This window comes from Podarcis vaucheri (genome assembly GCF_965113315.1).
Source record: "Podarcis vaucheri genome assembly, chromosome: 11".
In the NCBI taxonomy this organism is placed as follows: Eukaryota; Metazoa; Chordata; class Lepidosauria; order Squamata; family Lacertidae; genus Podarcis; species Podarcis vaucheri.
In genome coordinates this window covers 44168648-44186853 of record NC_138749.1, presented here as the reverse complement: position 1 = coordinate 44186853, position 18206 = coordinate 44168648, and the positions used below count along the sequence as shown (strand labels likewise).

Below are 18206 nucleotides of genomic sequence, written 5' to 3'. Positions count from 1 at the left end.
AATAAGAAGCAGTACACCACAGTGAGATACCAAAAGTTACTATTCTGCAACATCTCCTACTCCCAACAGCAATGTTTTTTCTAAACTAAACTTTTCTCCCTCACCCTTGGACAAAACTGGTTAGTTGCTTTTGCTGAAACTTTTAGTAAACAGTTTTACAATTAGGGATTCAAAAAAGGACTTGAAATTTCAGTACTACTCACGCGGATTATAAACAGAAGAGATTCACCCCAAAACTGACTGTAATTTTATTTTATTTGAAAAAAATTATAAACCAGTAAACATTAGCAATACATCAGTGTACAATAAAAATGTAATACATAATACAGATTAAAAAAAAGTTTTCAAAAAGAAATCTGATACTCCATGAGAGTCAACTTTTAATTGAGGAAAGCATGTAGAAAAGGGGAGCTTTTAGTATTTAGCGAAATTTTGTAAGGTCAGAGCCTGTCTAACTTCAAAGGGCAGCATATTCCACAAGGCAGATGCGCCATTACACACAGGGATGGATCTACTATGAAACTAATGAAACTTAAGCTCCTAATCCCAGAAGGGCCCCAGTAGCAACATAGTCCACATTGCTTTAAAAAATGGCTCTAGTAGACCCAATTTGAATTGGACGACTCTCAACTAATTATTATTATTTTTTGTATATAGTTCAACAATCCCAAAGTTTGAGAGTTAGTAGCACAGATGTTCCAAAAGCATAGTGATCTGTTGTGGAACCACCCTACTGAAGAAGATAGCCATGATTACTCAGACCTTGTTCCTGGTTGCGAAGGCGCCCCCACAACAGTTCAAGCTTCAGAAAAGCCCCCCAAATGTAGGTCCACAACTGACTACACTGAAGGAACTAGTCTTTGATTCGATTGTGTTCAGATTTTACAATTGTATCTCACAGGACCTCGCCCACCCAGCTACTGCCTCCCAGCACTCACTCAAAGTTGGGCGCTGACACAGAGATATTAAGGTTCAATGTATGCAGCCAATATATTATAAACTGGTTTGTGAACCTGATTCCTTGTTCTATGGAAGTTCTCAAAAATTGATTTTCCCATCCATCTATCTCTGTCTGAAAGTTCCTCTAACTTAACACCAAATCATCTGCCATCATTTGCAGCAAGTGTATTTCTGATTAATTACTTAAACCCGGATTCATAGCTTCATTTTTTGTTGTGGTTAAGCTTGCTATTTGCACAAACAAGGTTTCACATTTCTCTCAAATAGGGCAAGAGCCACTACCCAGTTAGACAAGAACACTTTTCTGATTTTATCTCTGTGGGTATTGATCGTCCTCCATATTAGCCGTCCCTTTCGTGCCTTTTTGAGAGTGGTTGCTTCCTTTCGCCATTTTTATATTGGAAGCCTCCTCAGAGTCCTCAGTAAAACCAACTTCAATTTCCTCCCTAAGATCTAATTTTACAAGCTTACTTTTGGGTACATTAATGAGTCAGAAGTTGTGTAGCTTTAATCATATGCTTGCATATAACAACCACTCAAAGCAATTAAAGTCCTGCGGCAAGGAGAAACATTAAATTATGTCACCAGTTAGCGCCTCAGCAAGGGCTCCTCCTCCCAAATTGGTCACCTCTTAAGATATGGTAGCCAATTTTTGCATGATGGTTCCCGAGATCAAGGAAAACGTTTTTCCCCATCTATGTTTGGATACAATTTGATGCCATTTTGAATCAAGATGGCAGACTGAACCTTTCAAAACTTCACAGATTTTTGGATTTCTTAGAAATCCTGAGCAATGTCAGGTACAAGGCTATTTGTGTGCCTGTATACACAAACAGTACAATTTGCAATATCTATATTAAAAGTGAATGGGTAATAAAATAGTATTAAGAACAAAAGAACATAACAAACAGAAGACGAGCGTATGATGGATTAAGAGAGTCCATTAGGCTTTCAGGCCCTTAATGCTCAATGGCCTATATTCAGGTAGACTGCTAGATAAGATGTTTGAAAGATTTTCTATTTATAATAGAAGCTCTACCGATAAGTAAAACAAATTGAAAAGCATGGCTACAGGGCAAAAAGTTCACAGGATTCAAAACTTATTTCTATTTCCTTCATGGAGGATCACCCATCTATGGAATGGTTCTGTTTAGAATTAGAAATGAAGTTCTTAAACAAAGCAAAAAAACTGTCTTATCCACAATGGTTATTCCTGTTTTGTATGGTTATTTTTCAGAAAGTGCCCAACTGATGTATCTGAATGCTTTCACAGTGCAATATATAAAGCAGAAATGTGGTATATTTTCTGCTTTTGAAAGGAAAGCAGAAAACTAATTCATGCATACTAGAATCCAAAATATTGTTTTGAGAATTATATTAAAAGTTCTAAAAGCATAATCATTATTCTTGCACACAAAGAAAAAGTACACTGGCCTTTTATAGACACACAAAAAGATGGATGGGAAGAAATCATTAAGCATGAAAAACTAGGAAAACGTGGGTGCAATGAATGTAAATTGTTAAGTAACCAAAACATGTCTCCTAAAGCATAAGGAGAAAGCATAATTTCCCAGCTCTGTGAAGCTTGAGCCAAAACATGATAGCCTTAAAATACGGGTCTTAGGTAAATAAATAAAATTATTTGACTATAGATATCAAGCAACCATATTCAGGATGTATCCTATGCAATTCTTCTACAATGCATTGTTCTCCAGCAGAAGATGAGCATTGACTTGAACTTTTGTAAGAAATAGTGCAATACAGATATTTTCATGATAAATAAATTGTATTCTAGAAGGGAGGAGACAATAATATCAATGCACAAGGTGACTTCTATAGGATATATTTGTGAGACAATTCAAATTTTTACTAAAGTCAAATGATCTTTATACCTTCATATTGGATGCTTCTGTTTCCAGTTTTGTAAGATGATTTGAATTATCTTCCAGTTCTTGTCGAAGGTTTGAGTTCTCCATTTTTAATGCCTCTACTTGTTTTAACAGCTGATCATATGACACTGCAGCCATTCTGGGCTACCCCAGGACCTGCAGCAGAATAAAGAAGAAATATTTGTTTTGGTTCATTTGTCCCCCAAAATGTATTGTGAACTTTTGAGAGAAATAATTAGAACATGCTATTTCATTTCTTGGCTGAATATAGTATTTTTTGTATCTCGTGGAAGGTTTTTAAGCTGATCATATAATCATATAAACCACGTTAAACTTGGCTACCTTACTCACTTATTTTTAGACCTTAACAAGCTTTGTTTAGTGACATGAAAAATGCTTTCTACCAGGAAGTTCTAATTGAAGTCAATACAAATTATAGGAGTTCTGCTGCTTTCCTAGCCTTTGCGCGTGCGCGCACACACACACACACACACACATACACAAACACAGCAATACAAAATTACATTTTGATTGGTTCCAAATCATAATAAATGCATTGCCACAAAGGTTAAGTAGTAAGTTGGACCTTATTTTCAATGCTAAAGCCCAAATGCAGAGAACCTTGTAGCATGCGTTTCCTCATTGCCATTTGGTTTCCAGTTTACTGAAGCTCCCCAAACTGGATCACAATGCAATGCAGTGTGGGAGATTGCTAGTGTCAGGGACTGGAAGGGTTCCAAGCAGTGGGTGGAAGAGGTGGTGGGGCCAGAGGCTGACCCAGGAGAATGGGGTAGCTATTAATGGATTTTTGTACTTCCCGCAAGACAGGAGCAGGAGCTAGAGGATGAGGAGGGGTCTGCACCAAGAGCTGAGGGAGAGACGGTGCCAGAAGGGAGCTGGGGCAGAATCCCCGCCCCCACTGCCACTGGGATCAGGAGGGTCTTGAAGAGGCAGGCACAGTGACAACTTCTGTGTAGAAGTTGCAGGTTGCTTACACTTGTGCTATCAGGCAAGAGTACTTAATCTTGGGTGTAGGTGTGGCCACCCATTACTCCAACAGTCCAGCTCAGAGCACAAGCCCAGGGAGGGGCACTAGCCACCTAGCCACCAGAAGCACATGTCTGTGTGTGCATGTTTAGTGTGCCTCATAAGCTCCTGTAAGTTCATGCTTTCTCAATACAGAATTAAACTACCACCTATTTGTCCTCCTTGGGCTGGGTGTGCTCAGGACAGCTAGTAGGCGCAGCGGAAAGAGTAAGAAGTCCCATTGCTGACCTCAGAAATGCCTAGAAGAATTATCACACTATTACGTCCGAAATTGTAGACATTAGTAAAGACGGAATATGATTTTAACAGGTTAGTTGTGCTGAACCATTTGCGTATGACCATGGGTTTATTAGGTTTCAATCAGCAAAGGACTCCCAGGGTTAATACTTAGTGAAGTAGAATCACGCAGAACCTTACCTCCAGAAGAGCCTGTATGCTCCCCAAACCTCTTTAATTTAAAGCATCTTAAACAAGGCTGATCTTGAAGATAGGTCAGAAACTCCAGGCAATGCTCAATGCCACCACTCATATCCAACCTAACCGATGTGGCAAGGCTGGTACAAGGTCAGCCAGCTTTGGAACAACTGCACTGACTTTCCAGTTAACTCTGCACCCAATTCAAGGAGCTGGTATCAACATCTAAAGCCTCTGAAGGATTGAGATCAGAGTATCTCAGAATCCACCTATTTTCATATGAGACCCCCTGCTGTGGTCTGATCACAAATTAACTATGGTTTACTGTTGCCCCTCCCCACTTCTCATTCATGCATGAGGAGTATGAAATGAAAGCTTCTTTCATTTCTCATTTATGTTCAAGCTCATAACTATGGTCTCTTCCAACTCTGGTTCATTTTTTAAAGTGTCTGATAATATGATCTGCTGAGTGCCAGGTCCAGAAGAACCCCAAAGCTCTGCTGTTCAGATAAGCAGATTGCAACCTAATATAACATTTTCCAAGCCAGTCACTGCCAGCGCCCCACCAGCATCACTTTGGAATTGTTTAGAGTCAGCTTCAGAATGTTTGCCCTTACATCACCAGAACATCACCTCTAAGCAGCTGTTCTAGGCACAGTCAGCAGGTCCTGAACATTTGGTCAGAGAATTGCAGAACATCTGCATACTGATATAAAAGGTAAAGGTAAAGGACCCCTGACAGTTAAGCCCATTCGCAGACGACTCTGGGGTTGTGGCGCTCATCTCGCTTTACAGTGGTACCTCTGGTTACGTACTTAATTCATTCCAGAGGTCCATTCTTAACCTGAAACTGTTCTTAACCTGAAGCATCACTTAAACTAATGGGGCCTCCCGCTGCTGCTGCTGCGCCGCTACGCGATTTCTGTTCTCATCCTGAAGCAAAGTTCTTAACCCAAGGTACTATTTCTGGGTTAGTGGAGTCTGTAACCTGAAGCGTATGTAACCTGAAGCGTATGTAACCCGAGGTACCACTGTACAGACCAAGGGAGCCGGGGTTTTCCACAGCCAGTTTTTCCGGGTCATGTGGCCAGCATGACATTCTGGTGCAACGGGACACCGAAACCAGAGCAGCGCATGGAAACGCCATTTACCTTCCCGCCGGAGCGGTACCTATTTGTCTACTCGCACTTTTTGGCATGCTTTCGAACTGCTAGGTTAGCAGGAGCTGGGACTGAGTAATGGGATCTCGCCCCGTTGTGGGGATTCGAACCGTCGACCTTCTGATCGGCAAGCCCAAGAGGCTCAGTGGTTTAGACCACAGCACCACCCGCGTCCCTCTAATGCAAATGTGGGAAACCCTTTCAGCCCTAAGGTCCCAACTCCTAACACGAACTGTGGGTGGGGCCAGAGGCAAAAAGTGAATGAATGTGACTCTTTCTACAGTATGCTACATATTTTCTATACTAATATCCACATTTTTCTGTCGACCATCCAGTCAAGGAAGGATTTATCACCATTATCACCACCAACAATACATTTCAGCCAGGCAAAAGCACTTGAGGAGGGCATGGAGCAGGGTCAGTGAGAAGTAGGTGTGGCCTAATGAGAATACCAAGCTCCTAACAAGAGTCCTAGAGAGCCACATTTGGCCCCTGGACCGGAGGCTTCCCACTTCTACTCTACAGCTACAGTTGATCTTTCCAAGTGATTTAACATAGATTGGAACGGACACAGAGCCTTGTGGAACACCCCCCACAGCATCTTGCCCATATCTAAGCAGACTGTTTCTGAGCAGACTCAAGAGCAGTGAACTTTTTGGGCGGCCCTAGTGCAAAGCGATTGGGGGCTGCATTTAAATAGTGGGTGGGTCAGACATCACACTCCCTTTAACAAAGACACACAGAGATTTAATACAGGCTCTCCTTCAATCTCTCTCCCCCCTCACTGTTTTTTCTTCTCAGTGCACAGAGGAAACTCCACCAGCTGCTCTTCCTGGATAGCCTGCATGCTGCATTTCCTTGCTGCACACACACACACACACACACACTCCTCTTACACAGTGCAAAATTTTGGAACAATATTGTATTATCAATCACGAGATGAGGCTCATCCATGAGGGCCTACAAATCTATAATTAGGTCACAAGTCAGACTGAAGCAGGCAAATGAGGTGTGTTACCAAGAATCAATCAATCAATCAATCTCTCTCTCAATCTCTGCCTCTGTCTCTCTCTGTGTGTAAAACATACTTTCCCTAAAAAGAGTGTGTTGGACACAGGCGTAAATCTATAGTTATATTCGCCTTGCACAAAGATGGGTAGATTCATCACTGCATCCCTTAATCAAGGCAGTACCATGCCCCCTCCACTGTAGCATTCACATAACTGGACAGAAACCTGTCAAGTTACTTCCATTTGTTTGTTTGTTTTCATCCATGAGTGGCAAGAGCTGCTTTCACAATGCCAAGTATCAGCCAATATTCTCAAGGGGGAAACAAACTGAGCTACAAAAGGAACCTGGGGAAAGAATGACAGGTGGGAAGAGAGACAGCAGTTCTCCTTGGCTGAAGTTGAAGTGTGGTTGAATATTTCACTGGCAATATTTTGTTAAAATGTCTCTAGAAGGGATGAGTGGAGGAGGAAGACTGCAGAAAGATGACGATTGAGAGTATGGGGAACACAGAAAACCATGCAAGCCAAGGGCAATCCAGCCTAAGGCTATGGCATAGGATTGGGTATAATACAAATTGTAAATAAAGCAATCAATCTTAATCATAAGCTCTGGCACAAAGGATATTCTGGATTCAACCAACCCTTTACTAATGCCAAGCAAATTAAACCTGTTAAAATATTGTATAGACAAGACTTAAGAAAGGAAATGAATGAAAGAAGCAGCAATACAAGCAAATGTTTATGCAAACCAGGCCAGCTTTAACAAATTCTGCTGTTCTCACATTCGCAATTCCTCCATCGATTCATTGCCTTGCCATTATGCAGTGTCAGCTCATGTGTAACAGAAGGAGATATCACACAAAGTGTGAAGCAAAACACAGCTATAACCTCAACCTGAAGATTTGGGAAAGGAACCAAAAGTCTCAAGTCTTCTTTTCTGAAGATCACTCGTAGCCAAGCAGGATTGTCTTCCATGAACACGGTCTTAATGGTGAGTCCGTAGGTGACTGTGGAGGCCAATTCTGGATCCACACATCCTTCCACAGTGGGGACATAGGTTTCCGGGTGGGAGTTGATCATGGTGAAGGTTTGCTAAACCTGCCTTCCTCTTAGCATGTTTCTCCCTTTCATCCTGAGTTTGTGCGTCTTCAAAGTCCACAACACCTTTGGTAAAGGCTGTTCTCCAATTGGAGTGCTTGCAGACCAGTGTTTCCCAATTGTTGGTGTTTATACTACATTTTTTTAGATCAAAATTCTCAGTATTGCTTTACTAGCTCCATAGTTGGTTTAATCAAAATATATTTAACAAATTAGAGATGCAATCTGTAAGAATTCTACTAACAAGAACAGATATCATCCTTTTGATTGTATTTTGGATGGTAACTGGTGAATTTCATAAATCATTGTTATTATGCTATTTTTTTTTAAAAAAAGCAAACAAACTATCAGCTAAACGTTGGTGTTCTGTATTCTCTCACTCACAAGAGAACAGCTAGATATTGCACAAGAATACACTATAACGTAATGAATGAAAGCAAGTTCTTTTTTAAATTAGATGCTGTGTTCATGGGGTATCCATAATTTATTGAACTTTGTTTAGCCATGTAAGCAATAATTTTTCAATGCCAGTACAGTCAAACCTTGGTTGTTGAACGTAATCCGTTCCAGAAGCACATTTGGCTTCCAAAATGTTCGACAACCGAGGTGCAGCTTCTGATTGGTTGCAGGAGCTTCCTTCACTCAAGTGAAAGCTGCGTCGGACATTCGGTTTCCAAAAAACGTTTGAAAACTGGAGCATTTACTTCCAGGTTTTTGGCGTTCGGGAGCCAAAACGTACCAAAACGGAGGCGTTTGGGATCCGAGATTTGGCTGTACTAGCATTATTAGAAGATTTCAGCATGGTTACCACTTATCATAAATTTCTTCAGACTGTTTAAAAAACTCAGACGGAACAGCTGTCCCCAATACCATTAGGTTTTACCCTTGTTTGCACTTTTGCCATGTTAAAGTTCTGAGACCTTGCAAGCAGTGAATACACTGAAAGTATCAGACTGAAGTCCACAACAGATAAATCATATTGGACTTGTCAATTATACCACAGCGAAGACCTCAGGTTAACAAAACTATGAATAAAACAAAACCACTTTACTGTACATATTTCTCTAGCCATATGGCCACGCCCCTGTTCCTTGACCAACACAACATCCACTGTCCAACAATATTCCCATGATATCTGCCCACTGGTCCTGCTAGCTAGGGATGATAGGAGTTGTAATCCAAAAACAACTGGAGACCCAAGTTTGAGAAACACTGATCTAATCTCTTTTGCTTCAGGGCTCACCCACTGTTAGCATATGGCTCCTGGGAGACTGAAGGAATATGGCCATTGGACAAAAAAATCTTCCCCATGCCTCTGATCTAGATAACCTGATGGGATCCAACTGCTGCTACATCCCTACTTCTCCTTTGGGAGCAGGATCTGCTGTCTCTTGCTTCACTCATGGGAAAAAGAATGCATCCAGAGGGAGAGCAGCCCTAACCCGCTGCTGCATTGTGCAATGAGGGAACATCGTGTATGCAAAGGATCCTGCTTCTGCAGGGTCTCATTTCTCACAATTATCCCATGACTGACAGTGTCTCGCTGGGCAGCATCCGTACACAAGTCGGTTATTTCTCAGAAGCGCACTATAGGTGCTTCATTAGCTCTCTGTCTCTCTGCCTCTCTCACACACATTGAATTCTACAATATTTGGTTTTAAAGCTAATTTAAAGGGGTTCTCAAATGTTGCTTCAGTGAGTGCACATGTCAAGCAAAGGAAGTAAACTTCTTTGAACATAGTTATGAAAAACATAAAGCCACTATGAGCTATTCAGACACCTGTGAAGTGAGTTTGGAGAAGAGATGGGCTCGTCAGAGCATTTTATTTATATTATATTTATATTATATTATTTATAAAATTTGTATACCACCCTTTATTCAAAGACCACAGGGCGCTTTGCAACATAAAAATTCAAAATACATAATAAAACAAAAGCAAAAGCAAACACAAACCAATACCCCCAAACACATTTAAAAGCCCATAGAATCAGTCAAAGACTTGAGACCTATGTATGAAGGCACCAGGCGAGTCTCCCTGTGGAGAGCATTCCACAAATGGGAAGTCACCACAAAAAAGGCCTGTTCTCATGCCACCACCCTCCAGACCTCTCATGGAGGAGGTATGTGCAAAAGGGCCTCAGATGAAGATTGCAGAGTCTGGGTAGGTTCAGATGGAGAGAGGAGGTCCTTGAGGTATTGCGGTCTTGAGCCGGCTAAGGCTTTATAGGTCAAAACTATAGGTCATCACTTTGAATTGGGCCCAGAAACTAATCGGCAGCCAGTGCAGTTGGACCCGGATCAGTAAAATATGTTCAAACTGTCTTACCCCAGTGAGCAACCTGGCCACCAAATTCTGCACTAGATGAAGTTTCTGAACTTCAAAGGAAGCCCTATGTTCAACACATTGCAGTAATGTGACCTAGGTTACCACAGCATAGACGACAGACGTTAAGCTATCCCTGTTCAGACAGGGCGGCAGCTGACTCACCAGATGATGAAAGACACTCTATGCTATTGAAGCCACCTGAGCCTCAAACAACAGGAGAGGATCCAGAAATACCCACGAACTATGGACCTGCTCCTTCAGAGGGAGTGTAACCCCATCAAGAGCTGGCAACATCCCATCCATCTGGTATAGGGAACCGCCCACTAACAGTGCCTCAGTCTTATTTGGATTGAGCTTCAGTTTACTGGCTCTCTTCCAGTCCATTACCAAGGCAAGACAGTGGCCCAGCACATCCACTGCCACACCTACAGATGTAAAGGAGAAGCAGAGCTGTGTGCCATCAGTATATTGCTGAGAACGTACTCCGAAACTCTTGATAACCCTAATCAGTGGTTTCATGTAAGATGTTAAAACACCATAGGTGATAAAAGGGAACCACACATTGAAGGCTCCACAGAGCCAAAGAGCACTCCCCAAGCAGCACCCTCTGGAAACAGCCATCCAAGTAGAACCGGAACCACTGCAAAGCAGTGCCACCTACCCCTGACTCAGACAGCTGCTGCAGAAGGATACTATAGTCTCCCAAACTTGGGTCTCCAGTTGTTTTTGGACTACAACTCCCATCATCCCTGACCACCAGGACCAGTGGGCAAGGATGATTGGAATTATAGTACAAAAACAGCTGGAAACCCAAGTCTAGGAAACCCTGATTGAAAAAATCAGTTTCCTTCAAGAGCACCTGGATCTGGTCCACAACCAGATCAACACCATACAGTACTGTCCTAATCAAGAAACACAAAGTGGGACAGTTATGCACATGATTCAGGAAAGAGTTCTAAGCACTTCTATTTCCCATTTAAAAGGCATGGATCACTTATTGGAAAACAAGTAATTGTATTAAATAAGACTTATCATTACAAATAACATCACTTCAGAAACACAAGTGATCCAACATAGTGACCTTCACATGTCAAACAACAGGAAACAGTTTATATTTAGAAGGCTCCTCAGCACTTATTCTGCATAGTATCCAGCCTGCCACCATATAGCAATCTGTTTCAACAATAAACATTGATTTATCTCTTCCAGATTGGATCCTTTAATAATGGCAGAATGGTAAACTAAATACCCATCACAAAGACTTATAAAAAATGTTATATTTTTGTATATTGAAAACACATAATAAATTCTCTGCCATATCCACCATTACAAGACAATTGAAATTTGGTGCACCAGCTTATTATGTAGGCTCCAACTTTATGGAGTATACAGAGTATAATTGAATCCTTGTGCCATTTTAAAGAGAAGATTCTCTGCACATACCCAGTTTAAAGTAATAATGGAAGAACAATCCAAAGGAGCCTCTGCACTACCACTGCTGTCCAAGATTTTTGTCTTCTTCTCCTAGCACCTATAGTTATTTAATGGGACTAATAATTCTACAAGAAGAACCTTAAGCTTGTTCTTCTAATCACATACTCATTTTAATTAGTGATTATTCATGTCCTTATGTCTGAATTGTTAAGAAAATATTTAATGGAATGCATCTCTCATGTGGGCTCCCATCATGACTACTTATACTGTTCTATATAGCTGATCTGAAATTGAATATATTCATATAAATTTTAAGGAAGTCTAAGTATTCACGGGCCTATTACTCTAAATAATAGATCTGAAATGTATAGTCCACTAATGAAACTGTTGACTTCACTAAAAAATGTACATACTAAGTAGAAAATGGCATTCTTGCTATATATAATTTTTGAATCCACATTATCTTTATCAGCCAGCAAGAACAATAATTGATATAGTTTGAAATGTGGCAAATAAGAATATTAAAGTGTACAGTAATTTAAAAACAACTGCCATAAATACTGAAATATTGTTTTAGCATTTGGGAGCACCAAGTAAATACAACACACAATTATTCAAGAATTTTTGGGCTGATCCCCCCAAAAAGCCAATCATCCCAAAAGTACTGCCTTCGACTTATACTGCAGAAAATGAATTGATAATTTATTATACTTTAATCATTGTTCTGCTAATTCTGCTGATGCTCAAATAAAATAGCCATTTTTCCTCCACAGTGATGCATCAAAGCTGACCTAATTATTACATTTAAAACTGCATCTGACGAGAAAAAAGAAAGAAAAGAGCACTACTTCATACATAATTTATTAAGATTACTAATAGTATCCAAGACTGAATAACTCTCAGAATCTCTTATGGTGATGATGAATAGATCAAGTCAAAAGCTTTGGGCAGATGACAAATACTGGTCTTTCCCTTTCCCTTTCATCTTTATATTTTAACATTTCGGAATTTGCTTTTGTAGGGATGGCAACTGCTCTATTGCATTCCTGGGTGCAGCAGTGCAGCAGAACCTCTCGTCTCTAGGCAGCTTTCCCCCTTTCAGTAAAGGAGCAAAAGCTGCTGCAGTAAACCGCAGAAATGCCAGCAACACATCATGTCACTAACAAAGGCACTGGGATTTCACAGCATTTCCAGCAGGGAGTCTTCATGGCTCTGCAATATTATGCAGGCCATCCAAAAGCAAATCTTAACATTTCAAAATTACAATAATCCATTCTCTACAATACCTTCCTCATCCTCCCCCTCCAGCCCTCGCATTGTGGGGTTGTTAGATTCAAATCAAGGCATCTCCTCTGCTGCTTTGTGTCCCTTTCTCTGGCTGCTGCTACTGTGACAGGAGGGAGGAGGAGAAGGAGAAGGGAGGATTTCAATGGGCTCAGCTCATTCCTCTAAGCGATGAATGTTTCATTCTTTGTTGCCCTTTATCCGTCTCCTAAGATACTATTTTCTCCTTGTTTCTATGTCAAACCTTTAGAACAACCATTTTCGTGCTACAAAAGCGTCCTTTTTCTATCGCTTCCAAAGCTCGCCATCGCAATATCCTCTCGTTCTGTCAAAAGCATGGATCAGAATCCTAGGACTTGATTCCTAGTTCTTTCTGTAAAAGCTAAGAAGAGAATGCATGGACAGAGAACCAGGCTACCTTTCCTGACAAATGTCATTCACTAGCCAGATGGGACAATGCTGTCCTTACAGTCACCAATACTCAGTGCTCATTTCCAACAGGAGTACAACACTAACATTTCACCTACCCCATCTCCGACGCCGACCGCACCTCCATTCAGTCTTCAACACCCAGTACCTTCCTGTATTCACTGTCTGCGCTAAAGCCAGAGCCAATACAGCCACATTCCAGTCACGTGTTCACCCAGCCCAACCCAGCCAATGGCCCTGATCACATCAGAGAATATAACATAGTCTTATTCACATCCACTGCTTTCTTTTCTCCGATCCACCCCAGCTCCTGTCAATTTGTTGTCTGGACAATCTAGCAGAAGGGAAGGGAGGGGTAACTTGTCAATGAGAGCAGGAACGGACAACCACCTTTACTGAGCAGAGAGGGAATACAGAAAGTGGAATGGGGTCAGGGGGAGAACAGAGAAAGAGAGACATGCCCAAAATCAATTTCTCTTATTCTCGTTTAACTGAACAATTTCTCTTTGTGTGATGACTGGCTTTTCTGCCCTCAATGCCAAGACTAATATGTATATGTTAACAGTATTGATAACATATACCCTTGATTGAAGCTATGGAAAATAATCAGTTCACATCATAGCAGAGAGGGCTAATTTAATTCAGATCCATTTCCATTACTGATCATTAGGAGCTGTCTAGTCCATTTCAATTCAAACTGCAAGATTCTGCTTTAGGGTAGAGCATTAAACAAGATGACCTTCAAGTCCCATCCAGACCTCCAAGTCTATGTCCCTAGTGGTAACATGTTTAAAAACAGAGGGGAGGCGTTCAGCAGGAAAACCACGTCCATTGCAAAAGCATTTTCATTCCAAATTTCAGCTATAGTTTACAACTGATAATATATACATATAATACTTAGGATTTAACAAAAGAACACTTTATATAGCCTATCCAAAGAAGACGTCACAGAAACTAAGGTGGTTTTCCACCCAAACAACTTGCATACTAACATTTTTATAACAATTAAGAAAATTACTTTGCAAAGGATGCTGCCTGCTGTATTCGCACAATAGCCACAACACATGCCTCAATGCATAATGTGTGCATATGCACACAAGAAAAATGAAAGTAATGTGGATAGGGAGCTTAAGGCTGCAATCCCAAACACACATGGGAGTTAAGAGGGACTTACTTCTGAGTAAACATGCATAGGATTGCTGTGCCAGTCTTAACTGATGATTAAATTTGAGACAGAAATTATGAATGTAACAGGAAGGCAGTTATTGTTAACAAATATATCTGGAGAACCATTTGTTAGAGAGAAGCAGGGATTAATGCCAGCAACACATCCTGCTTCCTGTCTGAATAGGCAGTAGGTTACTGTTACATACTGTATTTACATTCAAAAATCATGCAAGTATGCAAAATATGTGAAGTTCTCTGCAATTCAGGTTAAATAATTTGTTTTTGTATTATTATGCCAATCTACACTACCAACCCACATCTTATTGAATATTTAAAACTGTCTGAGCAAACGAAGAGTCACTATACTAACAAAAGGCTCAGGACATTTCCCCAAGTTCAGAAAGGAAATCTGTAGACTAGTTTGTTTCCCCTAGAATGTTACCTCATAGGACAAGAGGTAAATTTAGGGCCGGATGTTCTCCAGTACTGCTTCCTTAGTCTCAGGCAGCTTTCACGTATACAATCTACTTTAGCTGATACTGCTAATTACTGCAAGAGTGAAAATATGAACAATTACTAGTTTTGGTAATAGCAAAACCTAAACAGGTTATTAACTGACATACTGAACACAGGACATAAGAATATGTTGTGTCTCCTGATTCTGTCCACTGATATGTATCTAACCCAGATAATTTGTGAATAACTATGGGGACAGTCACTTAGAAAGTGTGAATATCCTTCCTGTTTGAACCTGACACACTGACAATATAATCAGTAATGCTATTTGAATATGAGCATTAAAATAAACTGGAGATAATATTAGCTTCAGGGACTAAGCTAGAATTTGACCCATAATAATTATGCTGCAAGGAATGGATACATTCCTGAATACCCAAGTTGTGTCCTGAAAATGTGCAGGGGTTTGTTTTTGCACCACAGGGGCCCAATGCCAATCTAGTCCAAAGTGCACATAATAAACAGATGCTAGCATCATTCGCATAGATCCTGATTTCCTATTAACCACTCCCATGTTTCTGGGCTGTTTCCCAGGGCCTGGGTCTCGATGTCTGCACTCTGCCATTGGAAAGACGTGAGAAATAGTTACTACAGTGGTGCCCCGCAAGACGAATGCCTCGCAAGACGAAAAACTCGCTAGACGAAAGTTTTTCGGTTTTGCGTTGCTTTGCTAGACGAATTTCCCTATGGGCTTGCTTCGCAAGACGAAAACGTCTTGCGCTTTTTTCTTAAAGCCGCTTGAAGAGGTGCAGTTGCGACGGACTGTGCTTCGCAAGACGAAAAACATTGCAAGACGAAGTTCTACTATCTTGCCTTCAAAACCTGGCAACTGTGGCACCCATGATCAGAACTATATTTTTTTAGATCCATGCGTACTGTTTGTTCTTTCTATATGCTGGGCATGTAAACCAAGAATCGGAGCGTTCTGCATATCATTTTATTCCTGTAACAGGATGAGTATTTCTTCTCCTGCAACTTATGGGCTTCTTTTACTCTGTCCCATTAACTCAAACAAGTATTTTTGTCTTCCACAGATACATACCCATATTCAAGAATACAATCAGTTTAGAAGACAGTGGGTTGGATTTAGACTTCTCGTGAGTGGAGCTCTACCTACAGGACACTGCCCTGTAAGAAGGTGGGGTGTTTGCTGAATCTTCCTTCCCTTCCTTGTAAAGTTTCTCTGGAGGTTGGGCTCTCCAAACCATAATTGTGGTTATGATTATTTACTAAATTTGCATACCACCCTTCACCTGAAGAGCACATGGAGAAACAATTATGGGAGGTTGCTTTTGGAGCAGCAGAGAAATCAGAAGAAGACACCTCCTTTCCTCTAAGATTAAAAATAAGGGGGGCAGCTGAATATCTATAACTAGTTTCCAATAGATTGGCTTGTTTAAACGTGAATAAAAATATTATCTTGAAAAAACCCAAGTCTTCTTCAGCATTAAGCAGAATTTTTATACCACTTAATTATGAACAAAACCTCTAAACAGTTTTAGCATAGTCCTCTTTTGCAGATTAAATCTGCTATGTTTTGCCAAAATTATCTCTAAGTATCAGGTGCTTCTAAAGACTTGCAAGTAGTATTAGAAGATAAAATTAATTTCCTATAGCTTAGTACAGACAACTTTCTTTCAACCAAGTGGATCTTTTAATATTATATATTTTCTGCTCTACAGCAGTAGCAGTTTGAGACTCAGCAGCCATCTTATCACAGGTTCACACAAATGCTACATCACTCAATTAATCCAATACAGTAGAATACTAAAGGCACATCAAATCAATAAATTGTATTGATATGAAGATACTGACAATAAAGTCACAAGTGAAGAATTCTACTTCTGCGTAGTACAATTCTTCTACTGACCATTACTGAGGACAATACACTAAAAGTACAAATATCAGTTTGTTACACAGGATTTTCAAATAAAGGAAGTTTTGAAAGATCAAAACAGCCTTTTATTCATCTCTTTTAGAGATGCCATAAATGTGAACACTGAACATTTATGACTTGAAACGTATTGTCTAAGTCTTCACTGCAGCTAAGCAAATGCCACAGAATCAAACTGTTCTTGATTAATTTAAAAACTTAATTGAAATAAAGCCACAACATCACTCTACTACAAGAAACTACAGAAAGCTAACCTTGATCTTTATTATTGTGCATGCTTACAAAGTTAATAGAACGTTACTGAAGACTTTGTGAACCAAACTAAACACTATTTAAGAGCTGAAGAATTAAGACATTTTGTTTCCCAGTAAAAACTGAGAGCAGTATAAAGACAGTCATGTACAGAAATCTACTTTTTCATGCAAATAAAGCAGTACACAAATTCATTGCTTAAAGAGGATGACAAGCACTCCTTTCCCATTCACTTCACTCTTTTCAAGTTATTGCACTTGAAACATTTTTTGGAAAAAGCTTCATGAACCAAGTCCAGTTCTCAAGGTCTAACAATGACATTTAATTAGTGGGCTGTCACTTGAACTGGCATCTAAACTTTTGTGAAATACTCAATTCCATATTAATTCAACATCTTACAAGTCTAACAGAAAACCAATTCTTAGCATGCCCAATAAAAGCAAAGAATTAATGTTGTTAGCATGAAGCAATTCAAACATTTAGACTTCTAATCTACGCAAAGATGCCTGCCCCATGTATGACCCAAGTTTCAAATTCACACTGCCCCCCACAAAGTGTGTATTTGTAGAACGGCTGATGCCAAGCCTGACTCTAGAAGGCAACAAAGTCAGGCAATGGACAAGAGCCTAAGACTGGGACCCAACCATACTATCATTTTCAGTTAATATGAAGCACTGAAAATGGTCAGGTTTTTAAAAATAAAATAAATAAAATAAAATCTCAGTTTGCATATCCTAGCTCTTTCAGATGAAGCAGTGAAAGCAATTTGTGCCCAAGGGTTGTGCACTGGTTCAACACTGAAATGTGACACTCACCATAGTTCAGAGCCCACCCAATACGTTTGAACAGAAGAACCATATAGGTAATTGTCCACAAGGCAGAGCCCTAAATGTATGGAAGGGGTGTGTGCATACAGTATTGGAGATAAGTTACTTATATGCTACTCTCAAGACGTTTCAGATAGCATAAAGCCAGGGATATTAGTGAAATACTACATACCTGTTATCATACATTGAATTGCTGGAACAGGATTACAATTAATACAAGGGACTGGATCTGTTCAGCTAGGGAAAGTATTTGTAGCGTTCTGACGTTAGGTTGCAACCCTAAATCTTTTCCCCTGGCATGAAATTCCAATAAAATTCAAAGGGCTTACTTCCAGGCAAATGTACTCGTGAACCTTTTTTGTTTTTAAGACATACATTTTTATCACATACTTTCCATTCTAAAGAGCTTTCAAGGTGGCTGTCAATAACAATTTGTCTAGGCTGTGCTTACTGAATTTATCTCTCTCTCCTCACCCAAAAAATCCCAAAGCAAATTAC

The 18206-nt window shown here is 40.2% G+C and overlaps 1 protein-coding gene across 3 annotated transcripts in view; it reads right to left on the bottom strand.

Moving 5' to 3' along the window:
- Positions 1 to 18206, bottom strand: part of APC (APC regulator of WNT signaling pathway) — a 62368-nt gene that overhangs the window by 36309 nt on the left and 7853 nt on the right. Inside the window, exons 1-2 of one of the 3 annotated variants that reach the window (XM_082191533.1) lie at positions 13151 to 13343; positions 2853 to 3005 (exon numbers count right to left, since the gene is read on the bottom strand). In XM_082191533.1, the coding sequence (XP_082047659.1) occupies positions 2853 to 2987 (135 nt within the window). In that variant the 5' untranslated portion in view covers positions 2988 to 3005; positions 13151 to 13343. Of the gene's footprint in view, positions 1 to 2852; positions 3006 to 12625; positions 12712 to 13150; positions 13344 to 18206 lie in introns of those variants that run through there. The other 2 variants (XM_082191534.1, XM_082191532.1) reach the window with 2 other exon arrangements.